At 39.2% G+C, this 22,351-nt stretch overlaps 1 protein-coding gene and 1 long non-coding RNA gene across 2 annotated transcripts in view; one reads left to right on the top strand and one right to left on the bottom strand.

Annotated features, from left to right (window-relative positions):
- Nucleotides 1-22,351, top strand: part of LOC131404733 (uncharacterized) — an 84,671-nt gene that overhangs the window by 4,553 nt on the left and 57,767 nt on the right. The gene's annotated exons all lie outside the window — the stretch shown is intronic.
- On the bottom strand, nt 4,785-15,532 carry LOC131404731 (C4b-binding protein alpha chain-like). The gene is made up of 3 exons (XM_058539726.1): nt 15,311-15,532; nt 6,394-6,569; nt 4,785-5,801 (listed from the first exon to the last, which is right to left on the bottom strand). The coding sequence occupies exons 1-3, from the start codon at nt 15,471-15,473 to the stop codon at nt 5,661-5,663; spliced, it is 480 nt and encodes a 159-aa protein (XP_058395709.1). The 5' UTR covers nt 15,474-15,532; the 3' UTR covers nt 4,785-5,660.

The following is a 22,351-nucleotide window of genomic DNA, read 5'->3' as shown; positions in this document are numbered from 1 at the left end:
TGTATCAGTACTTCATTCCCTTTTATGGCTGAATAATATTCCATTGTATGGATATACCTCATTTTGTTTATCCATTCATCAGTTGCGTTGTTTCCACTTTTTGGCTATTACAAACAGTGCTGCTGTGAACATTCATGTACATGTGTTTGTATGAAGATGTGCTTTCGATTCTCTTGGGTGTATAGCTAGGAGTGAACTGCTGGATCACATGGTAACTCTAACTATTTGAGGAACTGCCAAAGTTTTTTCACAGCAGCTACAGCATTTTACATTCCTACCAGCAATGTATGAGTGTTCCAGTTTTTCCACATCCTCCCAACACTTGTTATTTTCAATTTTTTAAAGAAATTATAATCATCCTAGTGAGTGGGAAGTGGTATGCCACTGTGGTTTCAATTTGTGTTTCCCTCATGACTAAAAATGTTGAGAATGTTTTCATGTGCTTGCTGACCATTTGTACATCCTCTTTGGAGAATCTTAATGGTGTCTTTAGATAAATAGAGTCTTTATTTTAATATTGGACAATTTATAAGTTTTTTTCATAATGCTTTTTATGTTGTATATAAGAAATATTTACCTACTTCAAGATCATGAAGATATTCTCCTATGTGTGTTATTTATTTTTTTACCTTTCACATGTAGATCTATAATTCACTTTGTATTTCTTTTGGGTAGATAAGGTAGGGGTCAAGATACAATTTTTCCACATAGCTTTACAATTGACCTAGGGTATATGTATTGAAAAAAATATCCTTTCCCATCACATTGAAGAGTCAAATTTGTCACAATTAAGGTAAATATATTAAGATAAATATAAATTATATGTATTTCTGGATTCTCTATTCAGCTGCATAGTCAGCTTGATTCTATTTGTACCAATACCACACTGTCTTAATTAATATAGATTTATAATCAGTCTTGAAATCTAGTAAGATTTGTCCTCCAGCTTCGTTCTGTTTCAAGATTGTCTTGGCTATTCCTGACCTTTTTCATGGCCCTGGGCTCTCCATTAAATGCAGAAAAGGAACAGATCACTTGTTTTTGGTTTGTGGCATCATAGAAGGAATTACATTCAGCAGAGAGTTTTAAAAATTGATCTTCTGTACTAAGCTTTAAGCTCATGGAACTTCAAATATCTTTTTATGAAATGATTATTGAACACTTACTGTGAACAAAGCCCAGAAATGAAATAGTAAGTGTAGTATATGGCACAGGTTAGTTCTGCCTTCAATGGGAAGGGATGATAGATACTGGATAGAATCCAAGTGCTATAAATGATGCAGTACAAAAATAATAGGATGTAGACAGAGCTTGACAGGTGGAAAGGGCAATGAAGTTGAACATAAACTTAGAAGCACTCATTTCTTCATTTTACATAGTACATATAAGTAATAGAAACTCAAGATAAAGACTAAGGTTGATAGATCAATAGGGAGAGGATTCCAGAAATCTTCTCAGGAGGCATTGAGCACCCCCAGAGAAAAGACCTGAAGATACACGTCCTATTTAAAAATAAAACAAACATACAAATAGTTAAATCTTCTTGCTGCCCATCATGTTACAGAGAAGTTCAATATTAGAGAAACCTCACTCATACATACAGATATGTAAATCAATATTTTAGGGTTCCATTCCTTCATATGAACAGAGAGCAAGGAATGTCTCCCAAAACCCACTCTATAATTAATATTTTGAGAGACAGAAAAAGTGACATTGCATCCATGAAGAAAGAACAGGATACTACATAAAAGGAATATGTAGAGAACAAGAACAAGCAGCTGGAAATTAAAATATGATAAATAGATTTTAAACTTCAATAAAAGTCTTAAAATACAAAGTCAAGAAAATCTCCCAAAAAGTAAAACACAAAGAACAAGATATGGGAAGTAGGACAGAAAAGAAAGATTAAAGCAATATTTTACTAGAAAACATTCCAAGGGAAAACAAAACAAATATGACAAAATAAAATCAAAACAGAAAATAACATAAAAAAAATTCTAAAAATTTTCCCTGATCTGAAACACATGCATTTCCAGATTTAAAGGTCCCAGCAAGTACCTAGGTCAGTACATGAAAAACATCCTACAGCAAGGCTGCAAGGATAAAGAGAAGAAATAAAATCTCCCAGAGAGAAAAGAGAGAGAGAAAAAAGAGATCAATAACGTATCAAGGATTGGAATATCATGGATTGTTCCATAGCAGCACTGGAAAGCACATGGCAATGGAGAAATGCCTTCAAAATTTTGAGAGAATCCAGACTTCTACATACAAGCAATCTATCAATTAACTGTGAGGGTAGCAAAAAAAGATATTTTAAGACATGTAAAGACTCAAAAATTTACTTCCCAGGCATCCTTTCTTAGGCACATTCTGAAGGATCTGTTCCAGCAAAAGTGAGGAAATAAACCAGAACAGATTAAGATTTGGAATGAAAGTAGTAAAGAGAACAGCAAAGAGAAGACCTAAGATTTAAAAGTAAACAGTTCATTTCAGAACCACTGAACAGAGGGCCTGGGAGGGAAGTCTCCAGGTGTGGTGTTGGGCAAGTGTGTGAAGTTGAAACAGCATCTGATGTGTCTGAGCATTAGGAAATATATTGCTAGACTATGACAGATCTTTGGAGCATATAACAAGAATCAGCAACAGGAATATAGAAAACTAAACCAAAAAACAAGATAAATTATTAATACCATAAAGGTTAAAGAGATGTCTTGTAAGGAAATATATTCATAGACCACTGCTTGGCTTACCTTGGTTTAGCAAAGATCAAGATTTGCTAAGTCATAGTAGTATAAATGTTGAATATTAATTTAACCAAAGAGTGGGATATAATGACACTGTGAGGAAAGATGGTGCTGTAAAGGACCTAAATTCTTATTCTCTTTCAATAGTAAATCAATACATAATGTTTAAAAATAATAAATAAACATAAGTAGCATGAGAATATTATTTGGAAATATATAGATAAATATAAGAAAGAGCTAAAGGAGTTGAAAGTGGTTATTTTAGAGGAATGAGACCAAAGGGTGGAATTGAGTGGGTCAGAATACTAGAGTTTTCATTACAAGTCTTTTGGGATTGTTTGACTGTTTAATTATCTAACTTGTATTACTTTAATAAAATAGTAAATTATTAAAAATAAAATTGCATAAATAATAGAGGTTTAAGTGCATTATTTAAACCCATAAAGACAAGTATTTAGTAAAAGAATATAAAATTAAATGAGACTGACTGAGAGAGAGAGGAGAGGGAAAGTAGGAGCTAGATTGATCATTTGTAGCAGGAAATCAAAATATATGGTTCAGGGCCGGCCCCATGGCTTAGCAGTTAAGTGCGCATGCTCCGCTGCTGGCGGCCCGGGTTCGGATCCCGGGCGCGCACCGGCTCACCGCCTCTCCGGCCACGCTGAGGCCGCGTCCCACATACAGCAACTAGAAGGATGTGCAGCTATGACATACAACTATCTACTGGGGCTTTGGGGGAAAATAAATAAATAAATAAAATTATTAAAAAAAAATATGGTTCAGAGATAAAAAGTCAAATGATATATTGTGTGCATCCTCTTCAGAGTGATTAAGGGAATTAGCAGAAAAACTCAAAATAGAGTAGGACTGAAGCAGGAGAGAATTGTTTTTTATTTTTTATAAATCCCTTTGTAAGGTTTGAATTCTTATTTTCATATGCATGTATTACTTTCATAATTATAATTAGGTGTAATTAATTTAGAGTTAACAAATAAAAAGATAGTGGGATGATTCACCTAAGTGCAAAAATGTTTCCACACTGCCCCCCGTAGAGACCACAGGGAAGGAAATATGGAAGGACTCACATTTTAGAGATTCTCCTGAATCTTCTCTATGGCGTGTTGCCCAGACCTGGAATGGATGGCCCTTTGTTTATTTGAGTACATTCATGAATATTTGGATATAAAAGCCCTGAGACTAGGGGAAGACAGAAAGCTAAAATGTTTTCCCTAATAAAGTGAAGGGAAATGGATTTCTGGGGTAGTAGGAGCAAGAATGGATGAAGTGTGACAAGGAGAGATTTGAGAAGGGAAAGTGTCAGGCCAGAAAAGCCTGGCGGCTGGCAGGGTCACGCAGAGAAAGTCAGCCAGAAGATATTCCTGGTGGCAGGGAAAGGCAATGGTCTTTTTAGATCACAGTTCTGTAACATTCGATGTGAAAGTCCAGCCTTGTGTAGCCAGCCATATACCCCTCTGTTAATTCTAAAGCTTTAGTAAAAGTCCCCTGTGCAACTTTCTTGTGTGACTGCTATTTTGAAGAAATCAAAGAAAAGAGATGATGTTCTGTATTATTGATTAAGATGCAGTGGAGAACCAGAGGCCAGCCATAGTAGGTAAGTAAACAGGAAGGAGAATGAGATTTCGGGGGAGGCAAAAAACTGGAAGAAGAGGTGACTGTCTGAAATATAAAGCTCCCAAGAATATCCCGAGATCTAAGAGGGAGACATGTTGGTTAGGCCCTGAAGAGCTCTGCCCAGCTCCTTCAGATCCTTTTACCATTTCTGTGCACTCCTCTGCAGGATTCTGTGTGCTTTGGTTTCTCATGGTCATGCCTTCTGATCTCTTGGGAGGATTCCCCTCCAGCTGCTAGACAGCGTTGCCTTCACACACAGAGAACTGGATGCCCTGAGGGCTCGTGTGCCCCCAGCCTGGTATAGCAGAATGACAGAACAGTTCTTTTACCTGGAATTGGGACAAAATTTAAGCAAATTCATAATCCAGACTTTCCTCTTGGAACAAGGCTAAGCCACCCTCCATAGGACTTTGCCTGATGGCCCTGCTAGGTTCCTTCCCTGTTCTGTCCTGCTCATCCTACTCCTTTTCCCGTTTCTCCTTGGAACACTTCGTTAACAAATTACTTGCACATGAATCTTTTTCTCAAGGTCTGCTTCTGGGGAATCTGATCTAAGAGAGACACTAAAGCCATTTAAATTGAAATATTAAAGAAAAGAGTGATCAGATTGAATTGGAAGACTTGGCATGTCCAGGAGGAATACTTGGGTTACATATAGATCAGGCTTTCAAAGACTTTCAGGCTGGTTATTACTGAGTGGAAGGGATGTCAAGCAAAACCAAATGTACCTTAAATAGAATGATGAAGTGAGAAGTTGTTCTAGAGAAATACCTGTGATCAAATGGAGAGAGGAAGGAGAAGACTTGGAGGAAGACGTGATATTTGACCTGGGTACTGAAGGAAGTGAAGACGCAGGGTAAAGACACTCCAGACAAGGCACAAGTACGTATTTTCGAGGACCACGTATACTCTATGATACAGTAAAATAGAAAGTTAATCAGAGAAACATCAGGAAGTGATATGTATAGGGCCCTAATTTTTCATTACACAGGAATCAAAGTGGAAACAAAGACACTGGATTTTTGACAGGTGGTTATTTATTTCGGCCATTCCACCAAACCCAGGAAAGCACCAAACCTAGGAAACTCCTGAAGCAATAGCTCCACGTTATCGGTGGCACTAAGAATATCAAGATTCACCTAACATAGATAAATTTTTTTCCAGTAAATAGTAGTATTTAAGGAATAGTAAAGTTGCTAATAAGGGAAATGTACCTACTTCTCTATTTTTGTGGGGAGGAGGGAGGAAAAAATAGATATATTGATTTCTAACTGGAGTTCCTCTTCAGTCTCTCTCTTGCTGCAGTCGTTTAATCTCCAGAGACAGCTTATACACCTGCAGGGCTGTTTTCATGTCCTCTGGGCGTGAGAGACACTGCATGAATTTACTGCCTGCTAGCACTTGCTCACAGCCCTGATGGACTTCCTAAAAGAGATAAAAGGATAGATTTTGAGAGGCTTCTCTCCAAACTGTGAAGGTATAAGATTCCTTCAGGATGCCTCCCTGATGACAGCAAAATTGGAGTATTAAGGCCCTCCTCAGGACTGACGGAAAGAAATCAAAAGATACTTTGTGTTTCAGCAAAGTGTTCACTCTAGGGCCCAGACCAACGCTGCTCTCAGGCAGCAATGAATAACTGTTAAGGCAGGGAGGGGACAGTGCTGCAGAGACACCCAGGAGGCCTCTTCAGGGACAGCTGAAGGGATTGTTCTGATGGCTATATAAAAGCATAGCATTAATTGTAGAAAATACAGGGCTGAGGGCCAGGTCACCCGGATCTATGGAACCCTCCTATTCAGGGGCTTGGTCCTTCTCGCTATAAAATGAGAGAATTAGATCTTGCCTTACCGAGCTCACAAAGTGCTGTGAGGAGAAAATTACTGATTTTGAAAGTGATTTAAACAACTCAGAAACGAGTCCTGACAAAAGTCACATCTTATCAATATGGCTGACAGTACTCTGGAGGAGGCTACATTTTTAGAATGTGATAGAACACCCTGAAATGTGTGCCACTTACCCACTCACACTTGGGCACTTCTGGGTACCAGGTTCCATTCTCAGAGCAGGTGATACTTTGAGAGCCGACCACGCCATAGCCAGAGTCACACTGGACAGTGACATTTTCAGGCTTAACATACAGATCCTTATCTACAGACAGATTTCCATTTCCTATCTCCGGTTTCAGACACAGAGCTGTAATGGAAACACATTTTGATCATCCTGTGATTCTCAGAATAAGATCTTACGAAAGTGAAGAATACTGAGGGGTTGAGAAACACTGATAATAAATTATTCCTGCAAGCTGAGTGTTGTTCTTTACTTCCATTTATTGTATGATTAAACCAATAAAATTAATAATAATAATAATGTTGTATATACCACTGTCAACATAAAACACTGTTCTCTCCATTTTGCTAGAGAGAAAAAGCGCTAATGCAAAACACTATTATTCTCTCCATTTTGCTAGAGAGAAAAATTAGGATAATTTATGTGACTTGTCTAAGGTTGCACAGCTTTTAGGTGGCAGGATTATGATATAAATCTAGGTATTCAGTTCCTAGAATCTGAGTTTTTAAAAAAACTACTATATCTCAAAATCTCATTCCTTTCATGATCCTAAGTATGTAATTTTTATTCTCATACCCTTAATATCTTCCTGTGTTAAGTGGAGACAATGGTGGGAAATTAGCCCCTTGAGTTGCTATTAGCAGTGTGATAAAAAGGCACACCTAATCTTGGTGACCAACCAAAAATCTCATACCAGGTCAACTTCATTATGAGAAGGTCGTGGCATGCCTGAAGCTCCAGTAGAGATATCAGATACTTAGGATTTTTGGAATTTATCCATAAAAGTCTTCATTCAAACTTAAGCAGGTGCTCACTAAAATTTTGCTAAATTCTCACTGACACTCCCAAACTAAAAATTGCCGTCTTGAAGAGAAGAAACAGAACCACACATATATGAACACTTGAATTATGACAAAGATAGCAATGCAGAGTACTGTGGAAACTATAGTCCATTTAATAAGTGGTACATGGTTCATTGAGTACCCATTGGGGAAAAACAACTTTGACCCCTACTTGCCACCATAAACACATAGGAGTTCCACTTCGTTGGAGATATCAATGTGAAAGGCAAAACAGTAAAGCTCTAGGGGATAACATAAGAAAATATTTTTGTGACCTCGTAGGCAAAACTTTCTTAAGCAGGACACAGAAGGCTCCCACACCAAGGAAAAGATTGATAAATTGAAATAAATTGCAATTTAGAACTTCTGTTTATCAAAAGTAGAATACTCATCCATTACTGGTAGAAATGTAAATTGTTAACACCACTTTTGAATAAAATTTGGCATCATCTACTAAAGATGAACATGTGTATACTCTAAGGAACAGCAATTCTACTCCTAAGTTTATTCCTCACAGAAATGTTTGAATATTTGTACCAGGAAACATGCACAAGAATGTTCATAAGAGCATTATTTATTTTTTTTTTTTACTTTTTTGTTTATTGCAGTAACATTGGTTTATAGCATTGTATAAATTTCAGGTGTACATCATTATACTTCTATTTCTGCATAGATTACATCATGTTCACCACCCAAATACTAATTACAACCCATCACCACACACATGTGCCAAATTATCCCTTTCACCCTCCTCCCTCCCCCCTTCCCCTCTGGTAACCACCAATCCAGTCTCTGTCTCTATGTGTTTGTTCATTGTTGTTATTATCTACTACTTAATGAAGGAAATCATGCAGTATTTGACCTTCTCCCTCTGACTTATTTCACTTTGCATAATACCCTCAATGTCCGTCCATGTTGTCACAAATGGCTGGATTTGGTTGTTTCTTATGGCTGAGTAGTATTCCATTGTGTATATATACCACAGCTTCTTTATCCATTCGTCCCTTGATGGGCACTTAGATTGCTTTCAAGTCTTGGCTATTGTGAATAACGCTGCAGTGAACACAGGAGTGCATGTATCTTTACGCATTGGTGTTTTCAAGTTGTTTGGATAAATACCCAGCAGTGGAATAGCTGGATCGTATGGTAGTTCTATCCTGGATTTTTTGAGGAATCTCCATACTGTTTTCCATAGTGGCTGCACCAGTTTGCACTCCCACCAGCAGTGTATGAGAGTTCCCTTCTCTCCACATCCTTTCCAACACATGTTGTTTCCTGTCTTGTTAATTATAGCCATTCTGACGGGCGTGAGGTGATATCTCATTGTAGTTTTGATTTGTATTTCTCTGATAGTTAATGATTTTGAACATCTTTTCGTGGTCTGTTGGCCATCTGTATATCTTCTTTGGAGAAATGTCTGTTCAGGTCTTTTGCCCATTTTTTTAATTGGGCTGTTAGTTTTTTTGTTATTGAGATGCATGAGTTCTTTATATATTTTGGAGATTAAGCCCTTATCAGATGTATGGTTTGCAAATATCTTCACCCAATTTTTAGGTTGTCTTTTCGTTTTGTTGATGGTTTCCTTTGCTGTGCAGAGCTTTTTAGTTTGAGGTAGTCCCAATTGTTTATTTTTTCTATTGTTTCTGTTGCCCAGTCAGACATGGTGCTTGAAAATATGTTGCTAAGACTGATGTCGAAGAGCGTACTGCCTATGTTTTCTTCTAGAAGTTTCATAGTTTCGGGTCTTACATTCAAGTCTTTAATCCATTTTGAGTTAATTTTTGTGTATGGTGTAAGGTAAGGGTCTACTTTCATTTTTTTGTATATGGCTATCCAGTTTTCCCAACACCATTTGTTGAAGAGACTTTCTTTTCTCCATTGTGTGTTCTTGGCTCCTTTGTCAAAGATTAGCTGTCCATAGATGTGTGGGTTTATTTCTGGGCTTTTGATTCTATTCCATTGATCTGTGTGTCTGTTTTTGTGCCAGTACCATGCTGTTTTGGTCACTATAGCTTTGTAGTATATTTTGAAATCAGGGAGTGTGATACCTCCAGCTTTGTTCTTTTTTCTCAGGATTCCTGTAGCTATTCGGGGTCTTTTCTTGTTCCATATAAATTTTAAGATTCTTTGTTCTATTTCTGTGAAAATTGTTGTTGGGACTTTGATAGGGATTGCATTGAATCTATAGATTGCTTTAGGAAGTATGGACATCTTAACTATGTTAATTCTTCCAATCCAAGAGCACAGAATATCTTTCCATTTCTTTGTGTCTTCTTCAATTTCTTTCAGCAATGTTTTATAGTTTTCGCTGTACAGATCTTTCACCTCTTTGGTTAAGTTTATTCCTAGGTATTTTATTCTTTTTGTTGCAATTGTAAATGGGATTGTATTCTTAATATCTCTTTCTGCTACTTCGTTGTTAGTGTACAGAAATGCAACTGATTTTTGTATGTTGATTTTATATCCTGTAGCTAACTGTATTCGTTTATTACTTCTACAAGTTTTCTGGTGGATTCTTTAGGGTTTTCTATATATAAAATCATGTCATCTGCAAATAGTGACAGTTTCACTTCTTCCTTTCCAATTTGGATCCCTTTTGTTTCTTTGTCTTGCCTGATTGCTCTGGCTAGGACTTCCAGTACTATGTTAAATAGGAGTGGTGACAGTGGGCATCCTTGTCTGGTTCCTGTTCTTAGAGGGATAGCTTTCAGTTTTTCACTACTGAGGATGATATTAGCTGTGGGTTTGTCATATATGGCCTTTATTATGTTGAGGTTCTTCTATCCCCATTTATTCAGAGTTTTTAGCATAAATGGATGCTGTATCTTGTCAAATGCTTTTTCTGCATCTATTGAGATAATCATGTGATTTTTATTCTTCATTTTATTAATGTGGTGTATTACGTTGATTGATTTGCGAGTGTTGAACCATCCCTGCATGCCTGGAATAAATCCCACTTGATCATGGTGTATAATCTTTTTAACGTATTGTTGTATACAATTTGCTAGTATTTTGTTGAGGATTTTTGCATTGATGTTCATCAGTGATATTGGCCTGTAATTTTCTTTTCTTGTGTTGTCCTTGTCTGGTTTTGGTATCAGGGTAATGTCGGCTTCGTAGAATGAGTTAGGGAGCTTCCCCCCGTCCTCAATTTTTTAAGAAGAGTTTGAGAAGGATAGGTATTAAGTCTTCTTTGAATGTTTGGTAGAATTCACCAGGGAAGCCGTCTGGTCCTGGACTTTTATTTTTGGGGAGGTTTGTGATTACTGTTTCGATCTCCTTACTGGTGATTGGTCTATTCAAATTCTCTACTTCTTCTTGATCCAGTTTTGGAAGGTTGTATGATTCTAAGAATATATCCATTTCTTCCAGATTGTCGAATTGATTGGCATATAGCTTTTCATAGTATTCTCTTCTAATTTTTTGTATTTCTGCGGTGTGTGTTGTAATTTCTCCTCTTTCATTTCTGATTTTACTTATTTGTGCCTTCTCTCTTTTTTTCTTGGTGAGTCTAGCTAAAGGTTTATCAATTTTGTTGATCTTTTCAAAGAACCAACTCTTGGTTTTATTAATTTTTTCTATTGTTTTCTTGGTCTCTATTTCATTTATTTCTGCTCTGATTTTTATCATTTCCCTTCTTCTGCTCATTTTGGGCTTTGTTTGTTCTTCTTTTTCCAGTTCCTTTAGGTGTGTTGTTAGATTGTTTATTTGAGATTTTTCTTGTTTGTTGAGATAGGCCTGTATTGCTATAAACTTCCCTCTTGGAACCGCTTTTACTGTATCCCATAAATTCTGGCATGTCGTATTTTCATTTTCATTTGTCTCCAGGTATTTTTTTTCACTTCTTCTTTGATTTCTTCGTTGACCCAGTCGTTGTTCAGTAGCATTTTGTTTAATCTCCACGTATTTGTGGCTTTTCTGATTTTCTTCCTATAGTTGATTTCCAGCTTCATACTGTTGTGGTCAGAAAAGATGCTTGGTATTATTTAAATCTTCCTAAATTTATGGAGACTTGTTTTATGGCGTAATATGTGATCAGTCCTGAAGAATGTTCCATGTGCATTTGAAAAGAACGTGTATTCTTTGGTTTTTAGATGGAATGCTCTGTATATATCTACTAGGTCCATCTGTTCTAGTGTGTCGTTTAAGGCCAATGTTTCCTTATCAATCTTCTGTTTGGATGATCTATCCATTGGTGTCAGTGGAGTGTTAAAGTCTCCTACTATTATTGTGTTACTGTCTATTTCTCTTTTTATGTCTGTTAATAATTGCTTTATATATTTAGGTGCACCTACATTGGGTGCGTAGATATTTACAAGTGTTATATCCTCTTGTTGGATTGTTCCCTTGATCATTATGTAATGTTCTTCTCTGTCTCTTTTTACAGTTTTTGTTTTAAAGTCTATTTTGTCTGATTTGAGTACTGCTACCCCAGCTTTCTTTTCATTGCCATTTGAGTGGAGTATCTTTTTCCATCCCTTCACTTTCAGTTTGTGAGTGTCTTTAAGTCTGAAGTGTGTCTCTTGTATGCAGCATATATATGGGTCTTGTTTTTTTATCCAATCAGCCACCCTATGCCTTTTATTTGGGGCATTTAGTCCATTGACGTTTAAAGTAGCTATTGATAAGTATGTACTTACTGCCATTTTTTAACTTTTTTCTCAGTGTTTTAGTAGTCCTTCTCTGTTCCTTTCTCCTTCTATACAGAATTGATGGTCTCTTAGTTTGACCTCTGTCTGAAAGCTCTGCTCTTTAACTCCCCTCCTCCCTCATTTTATGTTTTTGATATCATATCCAACCTCTTTTTTGTGCGTTTGTATCCATTGCCCTCTTATCATGGAAATAGATAATTTTTCCTATTTGTGGTCTTCTCTTTTCTCCTTAAATCAGTCCCTTTAACATTTCTTGTAGCACTGGTTTCTTGGTGACAAACTCCTTTAATTTTTGCTTGTCTGGGAAATTTTTGATCTCTCCTTCCATTTTGGATGGTAATCTTTCTGGGTAGAGTATTCTTGGCTGTAAGTTTTTTCCTTTTAGCACTTTAAATATATCTTGCCACTCTCTTCTAGCCTGTAAGATTTCTGCTGAGAAGTCAGCTGATAGCCTTATGGGGTTTCCTTTGTATGTAACTTGCCTTTCTCTTTCGGCTTTTAGGATTCTCTCTTTATCTTTAATTCTAGACATTTTGATTATGATGTGTCTTGTTGTGGGCCTCTTTGGGTTTATCTTGTTTGGGGCTCTCTGTGCTTCCTGTACCTGGATGTCTGCTTCCTTCTTTAGGTTAGGGAAGTTTTCATCTATTATTTCTTGAAGTAGATTCTCTTCCCCTTTGTCTCACTCTTCTCCTTCCAGGACACCTATAACACGGATGTTAGTGCGCCTGATGTTGTCCCAGAGGTCCCTTAGACTGTCCTCACTCTTTTTAATTCTTTTCTCTTTTACCTGTTCAGCTTGGGTAATTTTTCTAGTCTTTCATCCGGCTCGCAGATCCGTTCTTCTGTATCCTCTACTCTGCTTTTGAGTCCCTCTAGCAAATTTTTCATTTCCAGTATCATATTCTTCATTTCTGATTGGTTCTTTTTTATATCTTCTATTTCTTTGTTGACATTATCAGTGAGTTCATCTATTCTTCTCCCCACATCAGTGAGCATCCTTAACACTCTTAGTTTGAACTCTCTGTCAGGTAGGTTGCTCATTTCTGTTTCACTTAGTTCCTTTTCTCGGGATTTGTCCTGTTTCCTTACTTGGAATGTATTCCTTTGCCTCCTTATTTTGCCTCTTTCCCTGTGCTTGTTTCTACGTATTCGGTAGGTCAGCTACGTCTCATGTTCTTGGATAGGTGACCTTATACAAGTGATGCCTTAGGAGGCCTGCAGTGTGCTTCCCTCAGTTCTCAATGTTCCAGGGGTGACTCCTCTGTTGGCTACATGTGTCCTTCTGTTGTGGCCTGTTTGCTCTCCCTGTAGGTGCCCAGGGAGGCCGAGCTATGCTCCTGGTCAGCTGTTGTAATGCTCAGCTGTTTGTAGTTGTTGTGGGCCCTTCAGTCTCCTTATGAGGTGTGGGGAGCCCCAGCTCAGTTGGCTACAAGTTCTAATACTACATTTGTGTTGCAGTATTTCTTTTAAGTGAGTAGGCCCCCAGCGTGGTAGGTTGTTAGGCTCAGCGGCTTACAATTGCTATAAGCCTCCAGCCTTTAGGTCTCTTGTCAGCTCTCTGAGGATTGCAGCTGGGTGGGGCTGGCCTCAGGCACAGGAGCACCCAGTTGTTTCAGACTTTGGAAGGTGGGGCAAACCCCCTACGTGGGTCTTTGAGAAGCTCAAGTCTTCTGCAGCTGACAAGCCCTGCCGCCCACAGGTCCACACACACAGTCAACACAGTCCTGCCCCGTGTGCGTGCCTCGACCTCCCGAGGTGGACCCAGTCTCTCCACAGCTGGAGCCCCACACACTTCACCACCGCCCCACACTCTCCACCCGCTCCTTGTGCATGCCCTGCCCCACTGAAGTCGGCTCAGTTGCCAGGCTGCAGAGAATCCAATGACCAATCTATGCAGGCCCACAAGTTGCCTGAGGGCTTGTTGTAGGGTGGGGCCGGTCTCTATGGTGGGCTGCCTGCCCTAGCTGAGCTGGATTACATTGGTGCTCTAGTGGGTGGGGCAGACCTGGGCTAGGAGGCCCCAGGGAGAACTCCAATGGCTTCTGTGTCAGCACGCCCACACCAGGCCACAACAATGGCCGCCGCCAATGTCCCAGTCCCTGGAGAGGTCTCACCTCTCACCGAGATGCACTGAGGGCCTATCAGGTGAGTCTCTTTTCACCAAAGCACTGTGCACCTTTCTTTCTCGTGATTCTAGGATGCTTTCTGAAACAGGTGAGTTTGTGCACGGGCCCTTTAAGAGCTGGTTTTAATTTCTTTGTGAACCGGGCTTTCTGGGGGTACTCCCCAATGTTTTAGTAGCAGGCAAAGTCTGATATTATGCCACTGGTCTCGATTGTGCTGGGTCCACAAAATGCCTACAGCCGGGGCGCTCCTGGCTCAGGGTCCCGCTCCTCCAGGGAGGGCTGCGTACCTTTGGGCTGCTCCCGGGTGGCCATGAAGCCAGCGGCTTGTGAGGGCGGCATTTTTTCTCTCCAGAAGGGAGTTTCTGCCTCTTCCACCTCAATTAGGATTGTCCTTTGTTGCAGGAGTTCCTCTTATCCAGTTTTCAGTTCTGTCTCAGGGATAATTTTTCCACAAGTAGTTGTAAATTGGCTGTGTCTGCGGGAGGAGGTGAGTTCAGAGTCTGCTTACGCCGCCATCTTGGCTTCTTTTCCCATAAGAGCATTATTCATAACAGCCTAAAACATGGAAAACTCATACTTCTGTAAGATACATAGAATATGGTATACTCATCCAAAGGAATATTATAAAGTAATGAAAATGGATAAACTATCACTAAATGTAACCACATAGACAATTTTCTAAAACATAATGTTGAGGAAAGAATTCAGACACAAAAGAGTACATGCATGATTTCCTTTATACAAAGTTAAAAAGTTGGTAAAACTAATCCACGGTGTTAGAATGGTGACTGTCTTTGGGGAGGTGAGTCAGGAGTAACAGGCAGAGGACATGTGAAACACTTCTGGCGTGCTGGCAATGGTAATGCTTCTCGACCTCAGTGATAATTTCATGGGTGGGTTCACTCTGTGATAATTATTGACCTGTACACCTAAAATTTGTACACAGTTCTGTAGTATGTTATATTTAAATTAAAACTTTTATTAAAACAAAGCAAAAAGTGGCCCTCTAGATTATCTTTGAAAACATACACATTGGTAACAGTGGTTACTTCAAGAGTGATAAACTGGGTGATGGTTCAGACTTGTAAAACATTGTACTATATGCTTGTATTGACTACATGAAATGAATAAATAAATACAATACATTTCTAAGTGGTGCCTCTGGCTGAGAGGAGACCTAACTGTCAGAACTTTCATGGAGGTTCTACTTTCTTAGCCTGGGCCACCAGTAAAGTTGGAGTTACCTTTACACCGAGGGGCTGGAGATGACCAGCGTGAATTTCTGCAGGTGATCTTAGCTTCTCCAACCAGAACATATCCTTCGTCACATTCATACTGCAGCACAGTAGTAAAGGATAAAAGTGAACTCACGTCTTCATGGGATCCGTGGGCAACATTAGGAGACATTCTGCAATCTTGAATGGTGAAAGAGAACAGTGGAATGAACTAGAGTTTAATTTAATTAACACTTCAGCGTGTGGGACTTTTCCCATTTTATAGAACTAAATCAGTAAATTGTACTGCTGAGGTATATTTCATTTCCTCACAAAATCACTAGGAATGATTTACTGAGTTCTTAACTACTTGCTAGACCCTGTACTAATCATTTTATATATGTTATACCATTTAATCCTCACATTAACTCTCTGAGGCAGTATGATCATCATACTCATCCTAGAGAAGAGGAAACACAACCTAAGAGGGGTCAAACATTCCACATAAGGTCACAGCTAGTAAATGCCAGTAACGTGAATCAAATTTAGGGATTAAATTTAGGTTTGTATCAGTTCAAAGTCCACTGCTACTATCTGGAATACTGCTATTTTCTGCTCTCTGTAGCCATCATTGGATGCTTACTTTATATGATAATCAATGGATGTTTAAAAGCCATAAAATCGAAGTTTTGGCTGAGGAACAATACTCTTCTTGTTACTTGCAAAGTCAAGTAACACCCCATAATTGATGAAAGAGAAACTGATGAAAGAGAATTGATGAAAGAGAAAACTCTTAACACCCTCACCCAAATTAAGGACATTAAAAGGTTAGGTATTAGAAATTTTTTAAGAATAATATTTGGAGAAGTACTTTTTTATAAAGCTTTTGATATCCTGTGAACACCACCCCCAGTCTCAGGCGAGGCACATGTGTGGGTGCATTTCTCCTTCACGTTGAGAGAGGGGATCTAAGGAGCCCACTGAGAAAACCTAATATGTTTGCTTTCAGTTTGGAGAGACATTAGACACAGTGGACCAGTTTTGAGCTCCTGCCTGGGAAATCTAAAATGCAAAAGATGCGCTGTCTAGTGGCTCTGATGGTGAGAGTGAAGGACAGATTTCTGCTGCCTTGAGATTGGCCTGTACTACTGACATTATTCAGAACAAAGGATGAGTGAGTACTTCCAGCAGATTAGATATGGGCCACATGAGAAAGACAGCTATGGTGGAGTTGTCTTCAGGCCTGTCCAAAAGGACCACCTGAGGAGAGACAAAGGCTTTAGGGAAAAAAAAACAACTCTAGGAGTCACCAGGTATATAGAAGGTAGGAAAGAGTAAGTGATCAGCCAGAATTGGAGCTGGATCCTGCGATCAACCAGACTCCAGGAACAGAAGTTAGCAGATCCTCAGTGATGAAGGATCCATCAAAAAAAAAAAAAAACCTCACAAAAGAGAACGCAAGCTTTAAACACCCATGAGGACAAGAATCAGCTCAGGTCAAGCACTGTTTCCCTTAACTCTGCTCCTCCCAAAGCTTCAACTGTGGAGGGGTTCAGAAAGTGTAGAAACAGTAAGTCCAAAGTAAATTCTGCTTTAGTATTGAGGAAAAGAAATACACCTGTGTACAAGTCACCATGGATAAGTCTTCCATACAGCCTTTCTTAAACCTCAGATTAAGTACCTCCATAGATATATAAAAAATAGCTTTTAATTTTTATGATTAAACACATATATGGAGTTCTGTGCTAGGCTTTTCAGCAATATTAAGAGGGCATATTTGCAATGTACTTAAAAAGACTAGATATGGCCATATAAATACTTATACCACACCAGTCACTTTAGTGCCAGATTAGGACTGGAAATGAGTTCTGTAGGAGAAGGTGTTGACAGAACTGAGGATTGGAGTATTGAGGCAAGGCATCTCGGAATAAGTTGGAGATACATCTTGAAGGATGAGTAGAAGCTGAGTAGTTGATGAGATAGGAGAGGCAGATCCATACTGAGGCAATGAACAAAGTGTCTGGCATCACAGATTGTTACTGTCAGAGAAAGGGGAGGCAGAATCAGGCCAGAGTTGACAGACATTAAGCACCATTTTAGAGGGCTGGGGCCATAGGTAATGGGAAGATTTGAAGGAACAGAAGAGAAAGGGAAAGGGAAATAGAAACATGAAGAAATAATTGAAAAACTTGTGACAAATTTGATAAGGCCTTCTTCTACTAACTCAGACTCTAAGAGAGGGGAACTCAGAGGTGAAGTTGGAGGACTGAAAATCCCCTGAGCATAAAGTTCTGTATCCTGTACTGACTCTATAACCTAGATTAATACTGTCCCTCAATAATTTTCATGCATCTGATGTGAAAAATCATCTTCCAAATATAGATGCTTCCTTAATATACCCATGCTTTCCCCTTCACCACTCTCAGTGATGAACAAAGCATGGCTTTCACACTTTTAAATCAGTCTGCCAGCTCACAAAAGAGTATTTTTCAGCTATTATTTTAAGGTCAGTATTTCCCCTCTAAGCTAACGCAATTCCTCCATTTTCATGCCTTGATAGCTGTTTCAGGGAATATGTTTAGAGATATCTTTATTATGAAAATTAATTCTCCCAGATAAAAAATAATGTGAGCTAATAAAAGAGAAAAATATCACTTGGTTTAAAGGATGTTTCCATTTAAATACTATAACAACAAATTAATTTCCATGGTGACAGATCTTCAACCAGTTCTGGGACGTTCTCTCAAACCCTTGCGTTTCTCATTCATTTCTAAAAATTTCCCTACATTTCAATGTTTGTTCCCTACATAACAATGCCTTACATTTATTTAATGGCTTACAGTTTTCAAAGTGCCCTACATTTTACTCTAGAAAATTTACTCAGTATTGTCATAACAGACAATATTTTTGCTTTATGGATGGAAATTTTTCTTTCTAATCAATCAGTAACTAAGACTGTAGACAGCGTAATTAACCCCTGTGGAAAATAAACATGTTTTAAACATTCTGGAGCATTTGAATATGAGAAATTGATTTGAAAATTAAAGATTATTCCTTGTTAAAGCAGCCTCACAAGGATTTTTGCATAGCAACACATTGTTGTTCTAGACATAATAACAGCCTCTATCTAGAACAATTTCTTTTCTATTTTAAGATTCTTTGTTTTTATTAATAAGATAGTTCATCGTACTCTCTTAGAAAAGTTATGGGTTACCACCATTTGACTATATTTGATTAATTCTTAATTGGGTATTTTTTTCCATATCTTGGAGAAACTACCCCCTTTTCTCCATAACCACTGTACTGACCACACAGGCCAGAAGGGCACAAGCAGTAGGGTCAAGACTCCAAAGAGGTACAGTGCTGGGAAAATGCTCTGCAACTTGGGGACCACGGCACAGAGTCTCTGAGATGCCTCACTGGGGTTCAGCCTTCTCAGACACCTTGAATCAAGATGAAGAAAAGTTCTCTAAGTAACAGTTGAAATGTGCCTAAGCCAAGGATCTCAGCCTTGCCAAAGTCCCAGCTATGTGTTACTAAAGGAGAGTGGCAGGGCACGTGACTAGAAGACCAGGAGCTGAGCACAGCTCTGACAGAGGCAAGCTGATGAGGCTCCCTTCTTAGGGGAGAAGAGTCTGGGGCTTGATGTAAGAGCCCTCTGGGTTTCTGTGTATATTTGCTGTTGTAACCTCAAGACTTCCTTGCTGTTCAGATGGTGCATGTGATGACTTCCTTTCTGGATGTACACATGATTCCTCTCTGAGTAAACAAGAGCAAAAGGCACAGGGGCTGCAGCTCATGATGCACGGGGTATGTGTTGAGCTCTACAGGAAGTGGAAGTCAGAGCATGAGAGAAAATAAATTGTCTGAGAAGCAGTGCCTGTTCAGGAAGTGGTTTCTTTAATCAGGAGTATGGACTGTCCATAGAAGAGCGTTTTTTTTTTTTAAATCTAGAAAATTAAACTTCTTTCTAGGTAGCCCACAGTCTAGCCAGAACAGAGTAATACAAGTCTCTAAGTGTGAAAATACTCAAGAATCCAGTCCAAACAATAATTATTCTTACAATACTTCAGTGGGAACTTTTTCCTAATTCCTGGGTTTTCTGATGTACATAAAACACCAAATGATTCACTCTATGAAACTATTCTAGTGTGGAAACTATTCCAGAATGTGTTTGCAGCCCAGAAAAAGCATGCACTGAAAGTTAAATGGTTGAGGAGGATGAATTAAGAAGAAAGGAAGATTTATTATGCCTTTCAGAGTATCTGAATGATGCTGGTTCTGGGTGAAGCCCAGCATTATGTCTCTAAGCACTAAAAGACAAGTGGATGGAAAGACATTTGTTATTCTTTATGAATTAACCCCAAGACTAAGTTTTCCTTAACCACCTGGGACTGCCTGGCTATTCATCCACATCATTTCCTAAATTTAGTCTCCTTAAGTGGCACAGATGAAATTACTAACCTGGATTCTACATTTTGCCCACCAACTATGGATATCTGTTCCTGGAAGAGAGAAAGATAGCTGTGCAACAAAAGAGTAAGCTCTTGAAATTCTCCTAAAGTGATCTTCGCTACTCAGCTGAGCTGGAATGATGGCTCCATACCACCAATAGCCAAAATGCTTCTCTCTCAAATATAAATGGGAAGAATCAACAAATATAACTGAGGAAAATTCTTTGGAATATTGAGGAAAGCACAATTAAATTTCAGCTTCTTAGAGAGAAGAGAAAACAAATAAATCCTGTAAATGGTTGCTTCCTTTAGAAAGAGGAACCACAATAAAGAGAAGTAATTTAAATGATTAACTGGAAAGTTTCGTAAAACTTTTCCTCTTTAAGCATGTAGTATACCAGAACTTTATGTAAATTTTCATAACTAATCCTCAAAAAAACTCTGTGACATGGCTTTTATCTTTCTCATTATATTGATGAAGAACCAGGTTCAGATAGATTGAGTAAACTGCCCCCAAACCTTTCAGATAATTAGCGGCTATGCCAAATTCTGAACCCAAGACTGATTCTAAAATCCAAGCTTTTTCTTTATACTGAAAGAATGTCTACTTTTTGGCCATCATGGTTTCCTGTCAGGACACTGAGCGAACCATTTGGGAGTAAATCAACACTACTGGCCTTTACTCAACAGTATGCCCACTCTCCAAATGCTGCTGGTGCTGCAGTTAATGGCTTAGACCTGTCACCTTCTCCAGAGAATGTGCTGGGATGATAGGGGCCACCTCATCCTGATGTGCCTTAGACATTATACCACACCTCCCAGGAGCAACCAAAGCACAACTGATATTGGGGTGCAAACGCCCTGATTCCTTGTCTCAAGTCTGGACAACTCTGCGGTGCAATTTACACTCTAGAACCCACCATGGATCAGCTGTACATTTAACCTGAGAAAACATCCTTGTTCAGCTCCTTTCCCTCCCTATCCTGCTGCTTCATTCCCTGATAGTTGTTGTTGTTTTCCATGAAAAGCACACCCTCAAAAATTCACAAGCTTCTGAATTCCTTCTGGAGAAACTGACTGAAGACAGTTTATACCACAAGTGGACTCAGAAAACAAACTCTAAGAACAAAATTCTAGAATTGGGTCACCCACTAGCCAATTGGCAATCAAGACTCCATCACTGGTGATAGGTATAGTATTGATAGTCCTGGCTTGCTGTAGCATTGCAACTATGAACAATTTCATCTGATAAACTGTCATGGGATGTAGACGGAAGGAGATGCGTTGGCTTGTGCAATACTTCTGAAATTTGAGAGGTGCAGTGGAAATAGCAGTAATAAGGATTGTGAAATTGGTGGCTGAGTAGTGTTGATGCAAGCTCAGTGCCCCTTAGCTGAAAACGAAAGCTGAAGGCAATCAACCGCAATTCAAATCCAAAGTCCTCCTTCTTAGTTTTGTCGTTGTTGTTGTTAGGAGGATTCACCTTGAGCTAACTCTGTTGCGAATCTTCCTCTTTTTTTGCTTAAGGAAGATTAGGCCTGAGCTAACATCTGTGCCAATCTTCCTCTAATTTTTATGTGGGTTGTCGCCACAGCATGGCTGACGAGTGGTGTAGGTCCACGAACCCACGAACCCGGCCCACCGAAGCGGAGCACGTGAGCTTAACCCCTACACCACAGGGCCAGCCCCTCCTTCTTAGTTTTTAAAGAAACTCGTATCTCAGGTAGCTAGGAGGCTGATCATGCTAAGAATCAAGCTCAGGATATAATCATAAAAGAATAGCAGAACTTCAATAAAGGATGAATTCTTAGCCCTGGCAAGTCTCCTACTAAGTCAGGGCCTTTATGGAAGAAGTAGTGCCTTTAGACTTGGCATGAGGATATCTGGGGAGATGCACTACAGAGCCTTGAGCTCCAGATGCCCCTAAACCCAAAGAGCCTGTGTAATGGGCTCACTTCGCTTTGTTATAAGATAGTACCCCTGTTGCTTGAAAACCATGCAAGGGGATCAAATGCAGCAGGTGTCTTACAAGGCCATAATTTCTCGCCTCAAGATCTGCCTCCACCTCCCCTCTAGGCATCAGACCAATAGCTGGAGTCAAATCTCAGCATGAACTGACTAAGGACATGCTGCGCCTGTTAAGAGAAGAGAAAGGAGAGGAATCGTATGCAGGATCTCTGGGACCTAGCTAGCATGTGTTAGGAGTTGGGAGAGTATGCCTAGGAGGGGATCCTAAAGCTAGATAAGGGGGAGTTTGTCAGGATGGGGACACTCACCTGTAACACAGGATTTAACTCTGGCAAGTGCCCTGGGAGTCAGTTCTTATATGCTTCTGGAAGCTTAAGAAAAATAAAGGTCAATATTAAATGGTATAGAGATACTAGAACTGCCATGGCAGACTAAGTAGGGAGTGATCAAAGGCTGAAAGAAGCAGACATGCTAAAAAGATGTATTTTTATAAAACCAGAAAACCTACCAGCTGTTTTCTTTACGAGAACCCTGAGGGTGTACCGTTTACCAGGGCAATAAGGAATAAGGACAGGGAGCAACAGTATAGAGAAACTGGATCGTGGCTGGTTCTCTGTAGGCTGCATCTTATGATAAGAGATGCTATTAT

This window comes from Diceros bicornis, chromosome 4, assembly GCF_020826845.1.
Source record: "Diceros bicornis minor isolate mBicDic1 chromosome 4, mDicBic1.mat.cur, whole genome shotgun sequence".
In the NCBI taxonomy this organism is placed as follows: Eukaryota; Metazoa; Chordata; class Mammalia; order Perissodactyla; family Rhinocerotidae; genus Diceros; species Diceros bicornis.
The sequence above is the reverse complement of the archived record's forward strand: the minus strand, read 5'-3'. Positions and strand labels throughout refer to the sequence as shown.